General features: G+C 37.4%; 1 protein-coding gene across 24 annotated transcripts in view; it reads left to right on the top strand.

The window, feature by feature from the left end:
- Positions 1-12,929, top strand: part of RAPGEF6 (Rap guanine nucleotide exchange factor 6) — a 234,376-nt gene that overhangs the window by 146,642 nt on the left and 74,805 nt on the right. For 23 of the 24 annotated variants that reach the window (XM_036281928.1, XM_036281948.1, XM_036281931.1 and 20 more), the window contains 5 exons: positions 1,227-1,385; positions 1,945-2,097; positions 7,971-8,135; positions 10,305-10,412; positions 12,626-12,829. In XM_036281928.1, coding sequence (XP_036137821.1) covers positions 1,227-1,385; positions 1,945-2,097; positions 7,971-8,135; positions 10,305-10,412; positions 12,626-12,829 — 789 coding nt within the window. The remainder of the gene's footprint in view (positions 1-1,226; positions 1,386-1,944; positions 2,098-7,970; positions 8,136-10,304; positions 10,413-12,625; positions 12,830-12,929) is intronic. The other variant, XM_036281929.1, reaches the window with a different exon arrangement.

Genomic DNA, 12,929 nt, shown 5'->3' on the forward strand with positions numbered 1-12,929 from the left:
GTGTGTGGAAGGCATCCAATGATGTGTCTCTCACATCGATATTTTTCTTTTTTTCTTTTTTTTGTTTATCCTCACCCGAGGACATTTTTCCATTTTTTGTTCAGGTAGAGTGGGAGGGAAGGAGAGAGAGAGAGAAACATCGACGTGAAAGGGACACATAGAGTGGCTGCCACCCACACGACCCAACCAGGGCTGGGGACAACTGCAACCGAGGTTTGTACCCTTAGCGGGAACCAAACCCAGGTCTCTCTGGACTGCAGGCCAATGCTCTAACCACTGAGCCAAACCGGCCAGGGCACCTCGATGTTTTTCAGTCTTTTTCTTTCTCTCTTTGACTTTCTTGACATTCCTCCCTCCTTTTCACTCTCTCTCAAAACCAAGGGAAAAAATATCCTCAGGTGAGGATTAACAAAAAATAAATTTTTTGAAAAGCACACTTCTGAAAAATATTTTTTATTGCTAGTGGTTATCCTTCAGAATTGATAATTCATATTTCCTTTAAATCACCTTAAAACTTGAAAATTTAGGTTAAGAAGAGGAATACTAAATGAGAATTTTATTGTATCTTTAGAGTGTAGATACAATAATAAATGGCTTTCATTGATACAGTGTAGACCTTTAGACAGTATCTCCTTCAAGCATTAAGTGAAGGCAGTGTTTTCTTAACATTAGGAGAAACTTTGAATACTGTTTTATTAGATATGAACATTACTTTAGTAGATGTGTCTTAAAATTCAGGCTTTTAGTAGTCTTTCTGAGTTAATTACTAGCTACTTTTCTTTCTTTTTTTTTTTTTTTCAATGCTTGCTGTATGCCAGGCACCGTTCTAAACACTTAATATGTATAAACTCATTAAGTTCTATAATAGGTACTATTATGCCCATTTTAGCGGTAGCAAAACTGAGGTCCAGAGGTTAAATAACTTGCCCAAAGTCACTCAACCAGTCACCGTTAGGGTCTGGACTCAGATTCCAAGAGCTGTGGTCTTAACCATTACATTATTTGGTCAATTATATGAAAGTACCTGAATTCACTAAAAGAAGATGAGTAAAATAACCTTGATTGTTTTCATAGACATCAGGTGTTACAGACAGTATTTAGTAATGTAATCAGATCTTCCCTTTTCTTTTTTAAGTTATACAAGTTGTATATTGATTATTTTTCAAAGTTTACATATAACTATCATTTTTTCAAAAGAGTCTTAAAACCTGTCTTTTTCTCTGTAGCTTGACTCATGGTATGTTATTTTAAATGGCACTGTAGAAATCAGCCATTCAGATGGAAAAGTTGAAAATCTCTTTATGGGAAATAGTTTTGGAATTACGCCTACTCTGGATAAGCAATACATGCATGGAGTTGTTAAGACTAAAGTAGATGATTGTCAGGTAAGCTTCTCTCTGTGGTCATGCACTCTTATTCGTTGACTTAAAATGGCTGAGCCTGTTTTTCCTTCCGTAAAATAAAATAGCTTTATTTGAAAATTTCAAGTTTCCAAAGCTCACAGTTACTAAAGGAAATTAGATTTTATGTCATGTTTGTGAACTTGAACAAATTGTAAACTTTTTAAAGAGGATGTACCAAATGCTGGTTTTTAAAAATTTCTACCTGATACTAGCCAGCTCATTTCTTTCTTTCTTTTTAAATAAAGGAAAGAAATAGGAACTACTGAATTGTTTCTAACTCCCGCTTCATGTTTTCTTTGCATAGTGTCAGTTTTTAGAGTAGTTCACTTCTCCTTTTAGAACAGAATTCAAAATCAAAAACTTCTTGGTCTCTTACTGTGTGAATTACTTATTTTATCTTGATTTTTATTAAGAATTAAAGGGATTGAATAAAAAAGAACTGATGCCACTTGGTTTCTTACCTTTGTGCTCTGCCTTAGTGCATAGTGATATATTTATGTACTATAGATTTGTTAATTGTCCCCATATTATTCTTGAACAGTTTGTCTGCATAGCCCAGCAGGATTATTGGAGAATTTTAAATCATGTAGAAAAAAATACCCATAAAGTTGAAGAAGAGGGAGAAATTGTTATGGTGCATGAGCACCGTGAACTAGATCGGAGTGGAACCAGAAAAGGACACATTGTAATCAAGGTGGGTGTTTTTAACTTACTGTTCTAGTCACTGATAGAAGAAAGCTTTCATCTTGACTAGAAGACTTTGAACCACTTTTTGAGTACATAGTGCAAGATAATTCACTAACTGAAATCTAATTTAAATAACTGTGTTAGTTCTTTTTGTTTTTTATGAATTTGATTTTTACACAGTTTAATGATGATGGGTGACATTGCTATTTAATATAAGTATGGATGGGATATTATTTTAGGGTGTACTGGTCAAAGTTTTTCTTCTTAAATTCATTTTATGATCCATTGATAATGAGAGTTAATTTCATCAAAGGCAGCAATATTTAGAAACAACAGAAAATGAAAGGACCAACCATAAAGGTATAAGGAATCCTAGATGAAGATGCAGAGTGCTTAGTGGATCCTAATATTGAAATAGCCATTAACTTCTCTGAACCTCTCATTTGTCTGATCTGCAAATGGGGATGATATGAACGGCTTTATTTGGGCTAAATGAAGTAAATAAAAAACATTAGCACATTGTAGAGTCATGAGTATTGATGCCTATAATGTTTTCCCTTCTCTAACTCAATCTCTCTTCTACCCCTTACCCTCTTGTCCTCCCACCACTCGCTCACTCTCCTGTCTCTTTAAAGCCCTCTAGACAGAAAATAGGGCAATCATAGTTGTAAGGGAGGAAATAAATGTATGACTGTTTCTCTTTTCAAGTTAATCCTGGTTAATCCAAGTTAATCAAAATAAGTAAATGTGTTACAAATGTAGTCGCTTATTTAATAATATGAGGGACTGATGTCAGATCGGTTCTTCCTCAGAAGTCAGTTTATTCCTTAATGCTATCTTTTCTTTTTATAAACTGTTAAGTGTTAAGGTTTGTATATAGAAAAGATGAACATATGGGTAGATTGCCTTTGGTTATCTTTTTTAATACTTTATTTTATCCTCACCGAGGACATGTTTGCATTTATCTTCAGATAAAGCAGGAAGGATAGAGGGGGGAAGAGAGAGAAACATCGATGTGAGAGAGACACATAGACTGGTTAACACCCACACGACCCCAACTGGGGCCAGGGACATGTCCTTAGCGGGAACCAAACCCGGGACTCTACATTCCTCAGGCCGACGCTCTGACCGCTGAGCCAAACCAGCCAGGGCTTTACTTTATTTTTAAATAATTTCAAATGTACAGAGAGCTCCCTGACTCAGATTCCCTGAGTGTTAACATTTCACTACATTTCTCCTTATCAGCAGTCTTTTTTTGAACCGTTGAGAACAATCCGCTAATGAGATGCCTTATCACTCCTAAATATTCCAGTTTGTATTTCCTAAAAATAAGATCACTCTCCTAGGTAAATACCATAGAATCCTTCAAGTTAGGAAATGAGCATTGACAAAATGTAAAATTTTTTAGCCCACAGACCCTATTTAAATGTTCAGCAACTATCCCAGCAATGGCTCTTTTTCCTTTCTGATCCAAGATCTCATCTGGAAACACAGTTACATTTAGTTGTCATGTCACTTCATTCTACTTCAAGAACAGTCTTTCTCTGTTTATATTCTTGGTAGTTTTGAAGAATACAGACTCCATAATCTGTAGTATGACCCTTAGCCTGGATTATTTAGTGTTTCCTCATGGAAAGACTCAAGTCATGCATTTCTGGCAGGAATTCTATATAAATGGTGTGCTCTTCTCAGTGCATCATACCAGGGAGCACATCATGTCAGCCTGTCCCACCACCTTAATCACCTGGTCATGTTGGTGCCTGTTTGCAAGTTTCTTCAAAAGTTACCATTTACCCTTTGTAATTGATGAGTATTTGAGGAGAGATGGTCTGGGATAGTGGCAATATGTCCTGCAAATCTCTATCCACCATTCTTTTTTTAAACATGTTGTTTTAATATTGATTTTTTTTAGACACGAGGAAGGGAGAGAGAGATAGAAACATCAATGTGAGAGAGAGACATCAATCGGCTACCTCCTGCATGCCCCCCACTGGGGATCGAGCCTGCAACCTGGTGTGTGCCTGACCGGAAATCGAACCCAGACCTCTCAGTCCATGGGACGATGCTCCATCCACTGAGCCACACTGGCCGGGCTCTATCCACCATTCTTACTTCCATTGGCTACTACTGCCTGAAATGGTGATTTTCTATTTCCATTATTTTTTTCCACATTAATTGTTATTCTACTATAAGGATGAGCATTCTCTTCTCCCCCATTAATTTAATTGGTATGAACTCATTTGTTATATTCCCTTACCTTCAGTGTTGTTGTGATGGTTAAACTGTCCCAGAGTAGGCCAGTGAGACTCTTAAGGCTGACTCCTATACCCTTTTCCCATGTCCCCATCATTTTTTTTTTTTTTATCCTCACCCGAGGACATTTATTCTATTTTTTGTTCAGATAGAGTGTGGGAGGGAGAGAGAGAGAGAGAAACATCGACGTGAAAGGGACATGTCGAGTGGTTGCCACCCACACGACCCAACCAGGGCCGGGGACAAACTGTAGCCAAGGTACATGCCCTTAGCGGGAACCAAACCCGGGTCTCTCAGGACCGCAGGCCGACGCTTTAACCGCTCAGCTAAACTGGCCAGGGCCCCCATCATTTTTTGATAATTTTCTTATTATCTGGCAAAACAAGATGTTCCAGGTTTGTCTTACAGTTCTGTTTTGGCTTTGGAATCATCCATTTCTTTTTTTTTTTTTATCCTCACCCGAGAACATCTTTTTGCATTTATTTTTCAGATAGAACAAGAGGGAGAGAGGGAAGAAGAAAGAGAGAAATATCGATGTGACAGAGACACATCGACTGGTTGCCACCCACATGACCCCAGCCAGGGCCAGGGACAAACTGCAACCTAGGTATGTGCCTTTAGCGGGAACCGAACCTGGGACTCCCTGGTCCGCTGGCTGACGCTCTAAAAGCTGAGCCAAACTGGCCAGGGTTGGAATCATCCATTTCTTTTTTTTTTTTTTTTTTTTTTTTATCCTCACCCGAGGACATTTTTCCATTTTTTGTTCAGGTAGAGTGGGAGGGAGAGAGAGGAACAGATAGAGAGAGAGAAACATCGATGTGAAAGGAACACATCGAGTGGCTGCCACCCGCACGACCGACCAGGGCCGGGGACAAACTGCAACCGAGGTACGCGCCCTTAGCGGGAACCGAACCCGGGTCTCTCAGGACCGCAGGCCGACGCTCTAACCGCTGAGCCAAACCGGCCAGGGCGGAATCATCCATTTCTTTAGAGTTCCCTGGATCCTTCGAGTGGAGGATAGCATTTGAAAACCAATATCTGTACACTTATCTCTATTCATTGCCACTGAGCCTCTCCTCAGACAGAGCTAGGAAATATATCTATGATTTTTTTGTTTTTTGGTTTTTATCCTTACTGAGGACATTTTTCCATTTTTTGTTCAGATAGAGTGGGAGGGTGAGAGAGAGAGAGAGAGAGAGAGAGAGAGAGAGAGAGAAACATCAACGTGAAAGGGACACATCGAGTGGCTACCACCCGCATGACCCAACCAGGGCCAGGGACAAACTGCAACCGAGGTACTTGCCCTTAGCGGGAACCAAACCTGGGTCTCTCGGGACCGCAGGCCGACACTCCAACTGCTGAGCCAAACCGGCCAGGGCTATATGTATGTTTTAACTATAAATACATACACATCTATAACTTTTGTATCTCTCTCCCTCTTATCTGTAACAATCTTGAGTTCAATACTTCCTATTCTAGAACTATACCAGTTTTTTCTAGCCTTTACTTTCCATATTTCTAAATACCTTCCCCATCAGTGGCTCTTTATAAAAAGAGTTCTGTATAGTTACTTATTTGCTCATAGTAACCAAACTCTACATGCCAGCCATCTCCTTCGCCTGCCAACTCTATACACTCTGTCTCCCAGCATCCCAGCTTACTGGATGCTATTGAGCACCTCAGTGACATGCCTTTGCATGACTGTGGGACTCATCTTTATATAAAGTTTTAAATATATAGCCTAGTCTCCACAGCTTTCCTGTCTTGAGTGATTTAGCCAGTCTGTTCTCTACAAGTATCCTGCCGGCAATTTTCAACCTTTTTCATCTTATGGCACATATAAACTAATTACTAAAATTCTGCGGCACACAAAAAAATATATATTTTTTGCCGATCTGACAAAAAAAAGGTGTAGTTTTAATTCATTCACACCATCCAGCTGTTGTGATTGGCTGTTGTCATTTATTTATTTGACAGTCTGAGGGAGAAGTATTCAGTGCCCCCAACTCAGTAGTGAGGTACTGCATGTTTTATTTTAAAGATCTAAACGGATGAAGACCATACTTTTTTTTTTTCCTTTATTGATTTTTAGAGAGAGAGAGAAACATCGACGTGAAAGGGACACATCAAGTGGCTGCCACCCGCACGACCAACCATAGCCTGGGACAAACTGCAACCGAGGTATGCGCCCTTAGCGGGAACCGAACCCGGGTCTCTCTGGACCACAGGCCGACGCTGTAACTGCTGAGCCAAACCGGCCAGGACAGTACTGCATGTTTTAAAAATTCTGTGCCACACTGGTTGAAAATCAGTGATTTAGCCCTGGCCAGTTTGGCTCAGTGGTTGGAGCATCGGCCTGTGAACCAGATAGTCCCGGGTTCGGTTCCCACCAGGGGCACATACCAAAAAAAAAAAAAAAGAAAATCAGTGATTTAGCCCCTCAGAATAATGGCCTTTCTTTAACATGTTGATTTCCACTCATAACTTAGCTATACAAACATGATCTAAGAACCAGATTTAAGTGACTTCACGTCATGATTGGCCTAAATGATATACCCAGTTTGGTACTCATAGAGTGTTTTGGAGGGTGGGAGAAGATTGGGAATGACATGAGGTTGCCTTGTCCTTTAAATTTGTTGTATGAAGAGCCTTACTTTTGACTTCCTGCTAGAGGAATGATTTGCATACACTGTTAGAAGTAGGTACTTTAAGAAAATTAATTCTTAGCTTAGCTACATATATTGTTATTATTGGCATATGTTTTCTATACAGTTATTCTGACCCATGAAATGTTTGGATGAATGAAACATTATAATTTGAGGTGATGGACAGCAGTTGGGTTTTTATATTTGGCTTAACATCTGGTTTATTTCTATATTTGTTCTGTGTACCTACTTTTGAAAAAGCTGCAAAGCTAATTTTAACATTGACTTAGAAGCTCAAAGATGAGCAGTAGATAAATGTGGTTTATATTTCTTTTTATAAATTTGGAGACAGGCAAGCAGTTAAAACTCTGAGTTAATGTAAAAATTCTAGAACTTCTGGTTCCTCTCAAGATGGTGAACTAGCATGGAGAAACTAGAAGAGGAAACTTCTGTTCTGGGAAGTAACAACAATAAAATATGCTATCTTGAGCTGGTATGTTGTTCCTGTAACCTGAGGCAGAAGAGAATTTGCATGATTAAATTAATTTGGAGGAAAGTTATTTTGTTTTGTCCTGGTTTTGTGGGTTTTTTTGGTTTTTTAAAAAAATTTAACTCTTCATCTCCTCCTTCTGTTGCCTTGAGAGTCATCATTACATCCATCCATTGCAGTATAATTAGCAGTAACAGTCTACACCAGAGGTAAATCAGTGAAGTTCAAAATCCCTATTGTGATGAAATGCCAATAAAAACAGCTGCTGCTGACTACATTTTAATCCTCTGCCTTTTCTCTCTAAACTTCTGGGCACTGATGGATTACAACCTATAGAGACTACCTAATTCCAGAGCTAAGTGTTTTAAAGGTGAAACTCTTCTTTGAGGACTTGTCTAATGGAGTGGTTACAAAGGGAAGTGATTAATACGAGTTCTTTGGTTTTTGAGCTCTTTGTTTATTTTCTAATCTTTTTTGTCCTTGGATTTTTAGGCAACACCTGAGCGTCTCATCATGCATTTAATAGAAGAGCATTCTATTGTGGACCCAACTTACATAGAAGATTTTCTATTAACCTATAGGACATTTCTTGAAAGTCCTTTGGATGTTGGGATCAAACTATTGGAATGGTTTAAAATTGACAGCTTAAGGGATAAGGTTGGTTTTATAAATATAAAGGGCATGCAAGTGATTTTAACTTTTAAATTTTACTTATAAAACCTTTTACAATTGATAAATGTTCATTTTATTTTGATAAGATTCAATTTTCCTAAAAAAATAGTGAGCCAGTGTTAACATATCTCTGTGTAGTTATTTTTATGACAAAAATAGCATGTTAAAAGTGGATATGAGCCTTAAAAGACAAAAACTGAAATAAGGCTATGGTGTAGCTGTAAATTCAGAAGACACGATTGCCACATGAGAGTATTTTTGAACTTTCTCAAAAATATTTCATTGTTTCTAAAGGAGTTTTTAAAAAGTTGATTAATAGTTTAAAAAGAATGTTCACCAAGTAAGAATTTTTTTCAAGAGGGCTTAGACTGTAAGCCCCAAAATAGAATATGTTGATTTTTCTTATTTATATAATCATTTGAAAACAGTTGTTCTTTTTACCTTAATTTATATCTGCTGTGACTTATTTAAATCTACCTTTGAGTATTTTTTGTATTAAACGTTGTTTGTTATTTTAAATAGATTATCTTACTTTATTTCATGGGGCGTTTATACGTTTAATGAAACGACTGATAATATCTTGCAAATTGGTAGAATTCAGTTATTTTAAGAAACGTAAAATTAGAGCCATAATAGCCTAGTGTGTCTGAGTTATATTTTAAAGGAAATAAGTTAGATGTAGCTGGACTGGAATTCTATTGTTTAGGAAACTAAAGTATCCAAAACTACAGGTTTATCCTCTACCCCCTGGAATTATAAAAAGTTACTTTGGTTGCTGAGGAAATAAAGGGTACTAAGAATGAACAAAAATGATTTAGAGACAACTAGATATCCACATACAAAAGAACAAAGTTGGACCCTTACCTTACACCATATATAAAATTAACTCAAAATGGGTCAGAGTCCTAAATATAAGAGCTAAAACTATAAAACTCTTAGAAGAAAAGAAGGTACAAAAATCATGACCTTGGATTTGGCAGTGTTTTCTTAGATATGATACCTAAAGCATAGCAACAATGGGGAGAAGTAGATGAATTGAGCTTCATCAAAATTAAAATGTGGGCCCTGGCCAGCTTTGCTCAGTGGTTAGAGCATCCTCCCACAGACCAGAGTCTCAGGTTCCATTCCAGTCAAGGGCACATAGCTTGGTTACAGTTCATCCCCAGCCCTGGTCAGGGTTGTACGGGAGGCAACCAGTTGATGTGTCCCTCTCACATCGAGGTTTCTCTCTCCCTCCCTCCTTCCCACTGTATCTGAAAATAAATAGAAAAATATACTTGAGTGAGGATTTAAAAAAAATTAAAATGTGGTATAGCCATATAATGAAATATTATTTAGCCATAGAAAGGAATGAAATACATGTATGATCCTAGAAAACAATATGCTGAATGAAGAAACAGACACAAAAGTGCACATATTGTATGAAATATCCAAAATAGACTAATACACAGAGACAGAAAAGCAAATTAGTGGCTGCTAGTGGGTGGAGAGAGGCCAGAATGGGAGGTAACTGCTTAATAGGAATGGGGTGATGAAAATGTTCTGGAACTAGGTAGTCGTGATGGTTGCACACCACTGTGAATGTGCTAACTGCCAACATGTAAAGTTGTTAAATGATGGATTTCCTGTGTATTCTGTCACAATTGAAAACATTTATGACTTAAATTGCTTATATTGTTAGCTAGGTACATTATTCCATTTCTTAGTTTTTAATTTTTCTGTTAATTTATGGCACAAAGTAAAATGAGTTTACAATTTTGAAAACTCACAGTATTTATAAATGAAGTTTCAGATTTGTTTTTGTTATAATTTTGGTTAAACATGTTCTTGGCTCTAGAAACACTTGATATGTTTGCATGTCCTTAGAAGCTTGCATTTTAAGATACTATCTGAAATATACAGCCTGTGTACTTACATCTTAACATCCAGGCTTGTGTTTTCTCACAGAGGACAGAGTCTTAACCTCTCTGTTACTTGTGTACCCAAGGAAACAAAAGATCAAACTAAACCGTGTCGCTCTGTTAGAATAACCTTTTGTGTCGGGAAAGAGGGAAGGAGGTTAGCCATAAAACTCAGTTTTGGACATGCTTTTGGCATCTGCTTTTGTGAAAGAATGCCTCATAACAGTACACTGTCTCCTTCATGTTTCCACAGGTAACACGGATTGTATTATTATGGGTAAATAATCATTTTAATGATTTTGAAGGTGATCCTGCTATGACTCAATTTCTGGAGGAATTTGAAAAAAATTTGGAAGATACAGTAAGGCTCAAAAGAATTTATCTTTTTTTATAGTGTTTAGGAATTCCTTCCCGACTCTCTCGAAGAATAGCAATTCAGAATAGCTTTCATCAATATTCTGTGTCTAATGTCTGTTCTGAGAAGTTCCAAATCTATTTTATTCTTCTCCTCATCCTCTGCCACTCTAACCCAAACAAACATCATGCATCCTCCTGACTCTTCTGTTTCTGCTTTAAGACTAATGATAATGTTTTCTCCCAGTTACCCAGGCTTATAAACTCTGGTGCATATGTGGTCCCCCTCTCTTCCTTGAATTCCCTGACCAAGATGTCCAGTTAGTTGCTGAAGTCACCTAGGTCACTGATTTAGGCATACACATATTTCCCATGGTCTCTCTCTCTCACCCATTTCTTCTTCACTCTCCTAATTTTAGCTCTAGTCTCCTTATAGTCCATTCTTTCTGGTCAAAAGATTGTTTTTAAGGCACAAATGAGATGAATATTACTCTCTGTCAATAAACCAAAAGTATTTCCTACCAAAATAATTCCTCACCCATATATTCAGGTCCCTCATCTGCATTTTCAACCTTTTTCCTATGCACCCTTGATTGTAGCCAACCAGATTACAGTATGTTCTTTTCCACTTCTCTCAAGCAAGAATTCTCTTCTTCTAGTCTTGCTATTTGACACTCTGTGCAACCTTCAAAGCCTATTTTATATATCAGATCTACATTAGACTTTCTAAGTCTCCCTTCTGCATGTGATATTATTCTAAATATCCAACACCTAAGATAGCCACCTCAAGGTGCTCACAGTAGCTCTTTATAAGTCCATTTTATTCTCTCTACTAGATATAAAATTTTGAACTGTATCAGGGTGTCTGTTTCAAGCAACTGCAGTTTTAGGAATTAAATAATAATACAGCTGAGGAGTCATTGCCTGAATTAACACCCCAAATCCATTACTTGCTATATGTGAACTTGGATAACTTGACTAAACTTTTGTGTCTCAGTTGTCTCATTTTATAGTCATCCCTAGTTTATTGGAAATGTTGTGAGGATTATAATAAGCTAATGAATGTAACAGTCTGAAAAACCTAGCACATAGCAAATGCTCAAGAATTGTTATTACTCATAGAGTATAATTGAATTGAGTTGCATATAGAGGGGGAAATTGGCAGAATTCTCTCCCTTTTTCTACCTCTTGGTTCCTGTAGCCTTTTGAGCATCACATCTGCTTTATGCAGAATGGGGAGAATGAACAGAACTGGGGGGCTTGATTAATAGGTTACAGAGGCCTCCATTATTTGGGTCTTCCAGTGCTATCTATATATTCAAGGGGCTAATGGAAAATTGAAGTTACCTTACAATCATTGGATATTTTTTTCAGTAATCAGCTAGTTATTAGTTGTTTATGGAATTCTACTTTATACTTCAAGGTGTTATATAGGACAGAACAGGTATAAATAATACTTGGTTCCGCCCGGCCATTGTGGCTTAGTGGATTGAGTGTCGTCCCATGGACTGAGAGGTCCCGGTTCAATTCCTGGTCAGGGTACATGCTTGGGTTGCGGGCTCGGTCCCCAGTAGGGACCATGCGGGAGACAGCCAATTGAGGTTTCTCTCTCACATCAGTGTTTCTCTCTCTCTCAAAAAATCAATACAAACATTTTTTTAAAAAAAAAGATTTGATCTCTACCCTCAAAAAACTTGAGCTTCTTGTTATGGACATGAGATTTATATATATTACACTATTTGAGAGTAGTCAAATATTAAACTGGTGTTAGCACCTGGAAATTAGAATATTACTAATTTTAAAGAAGATCTAAAATAATACAGGAGTAACATTCTTATAAGTCCTATAAGGTTTTAGATAAATGTTTAAAAAAGATTAGGGCTTTATATAACAGCCAGGAGATAAGCAAGATAGTACAGTAAATATTATGGAAGGTTTAGAAAATTAGGAATACTTTTCTTGTCATCCCCTTCTAAATGAAATCACTTTTAAATATTTTCTAGCCTGTGATTGTTTAGAAGTTTTAATATTAAGAGATATTCTTGAGAGTACTCTGGGGTGGAAGTCTGCCTTCTTCAGTTTTATTTACCCCAGCTTACATGTTCTTATCTCTGTATTTCAAATATAGCTCCAGTTCTAATAATTTTAGGTGATTTTTTTAAAAGCCTGTAGGAATAGATGCATACATTTATATACATTTTCCCCTTTTCTACTGTCTAGAAAATGAATGGTCATCTGCGGTTATTGAATATTGCATGTGCTGCAAAGGCTAAGTGGAGACAGGTTGTGCTGCAAAAGGCCTCCCGGGAGTCCCCGCTGTATTTCAGCCTTAATGGAGGAAGTGAGAAGGGATTTGGTATTTTTGTTGAAGGAGTAGAACCTAGTAGCAAAGCTGCTGATGCAGGGCTGAAACGAGGTGATCAGGTAAGTCAGTGAGTTTTAACCTTTTTCATCTCATGGCACACAAACTAATTAATAAAATTCTGTGGCACATCAAAAAAATTATATTTTTTGCTGATCTGAC

The sequence above is a fragment of the Molossus molossus genome, unplaced genomic scaffold (genome assembly GCF_014108415.1).
Source record: "Molossus molossus isolate mMolMol1 unplaced genomic scaffold, mMolMol1.p scaffold_m16_p_4, whole genome shotgun sequence".
Classification (NCBI taxonomy): Eukaryota; Metazoa; Chordata; class Mammalia; order Chiroptera; family Molossidae; genus Molossus; species Molossus molossus.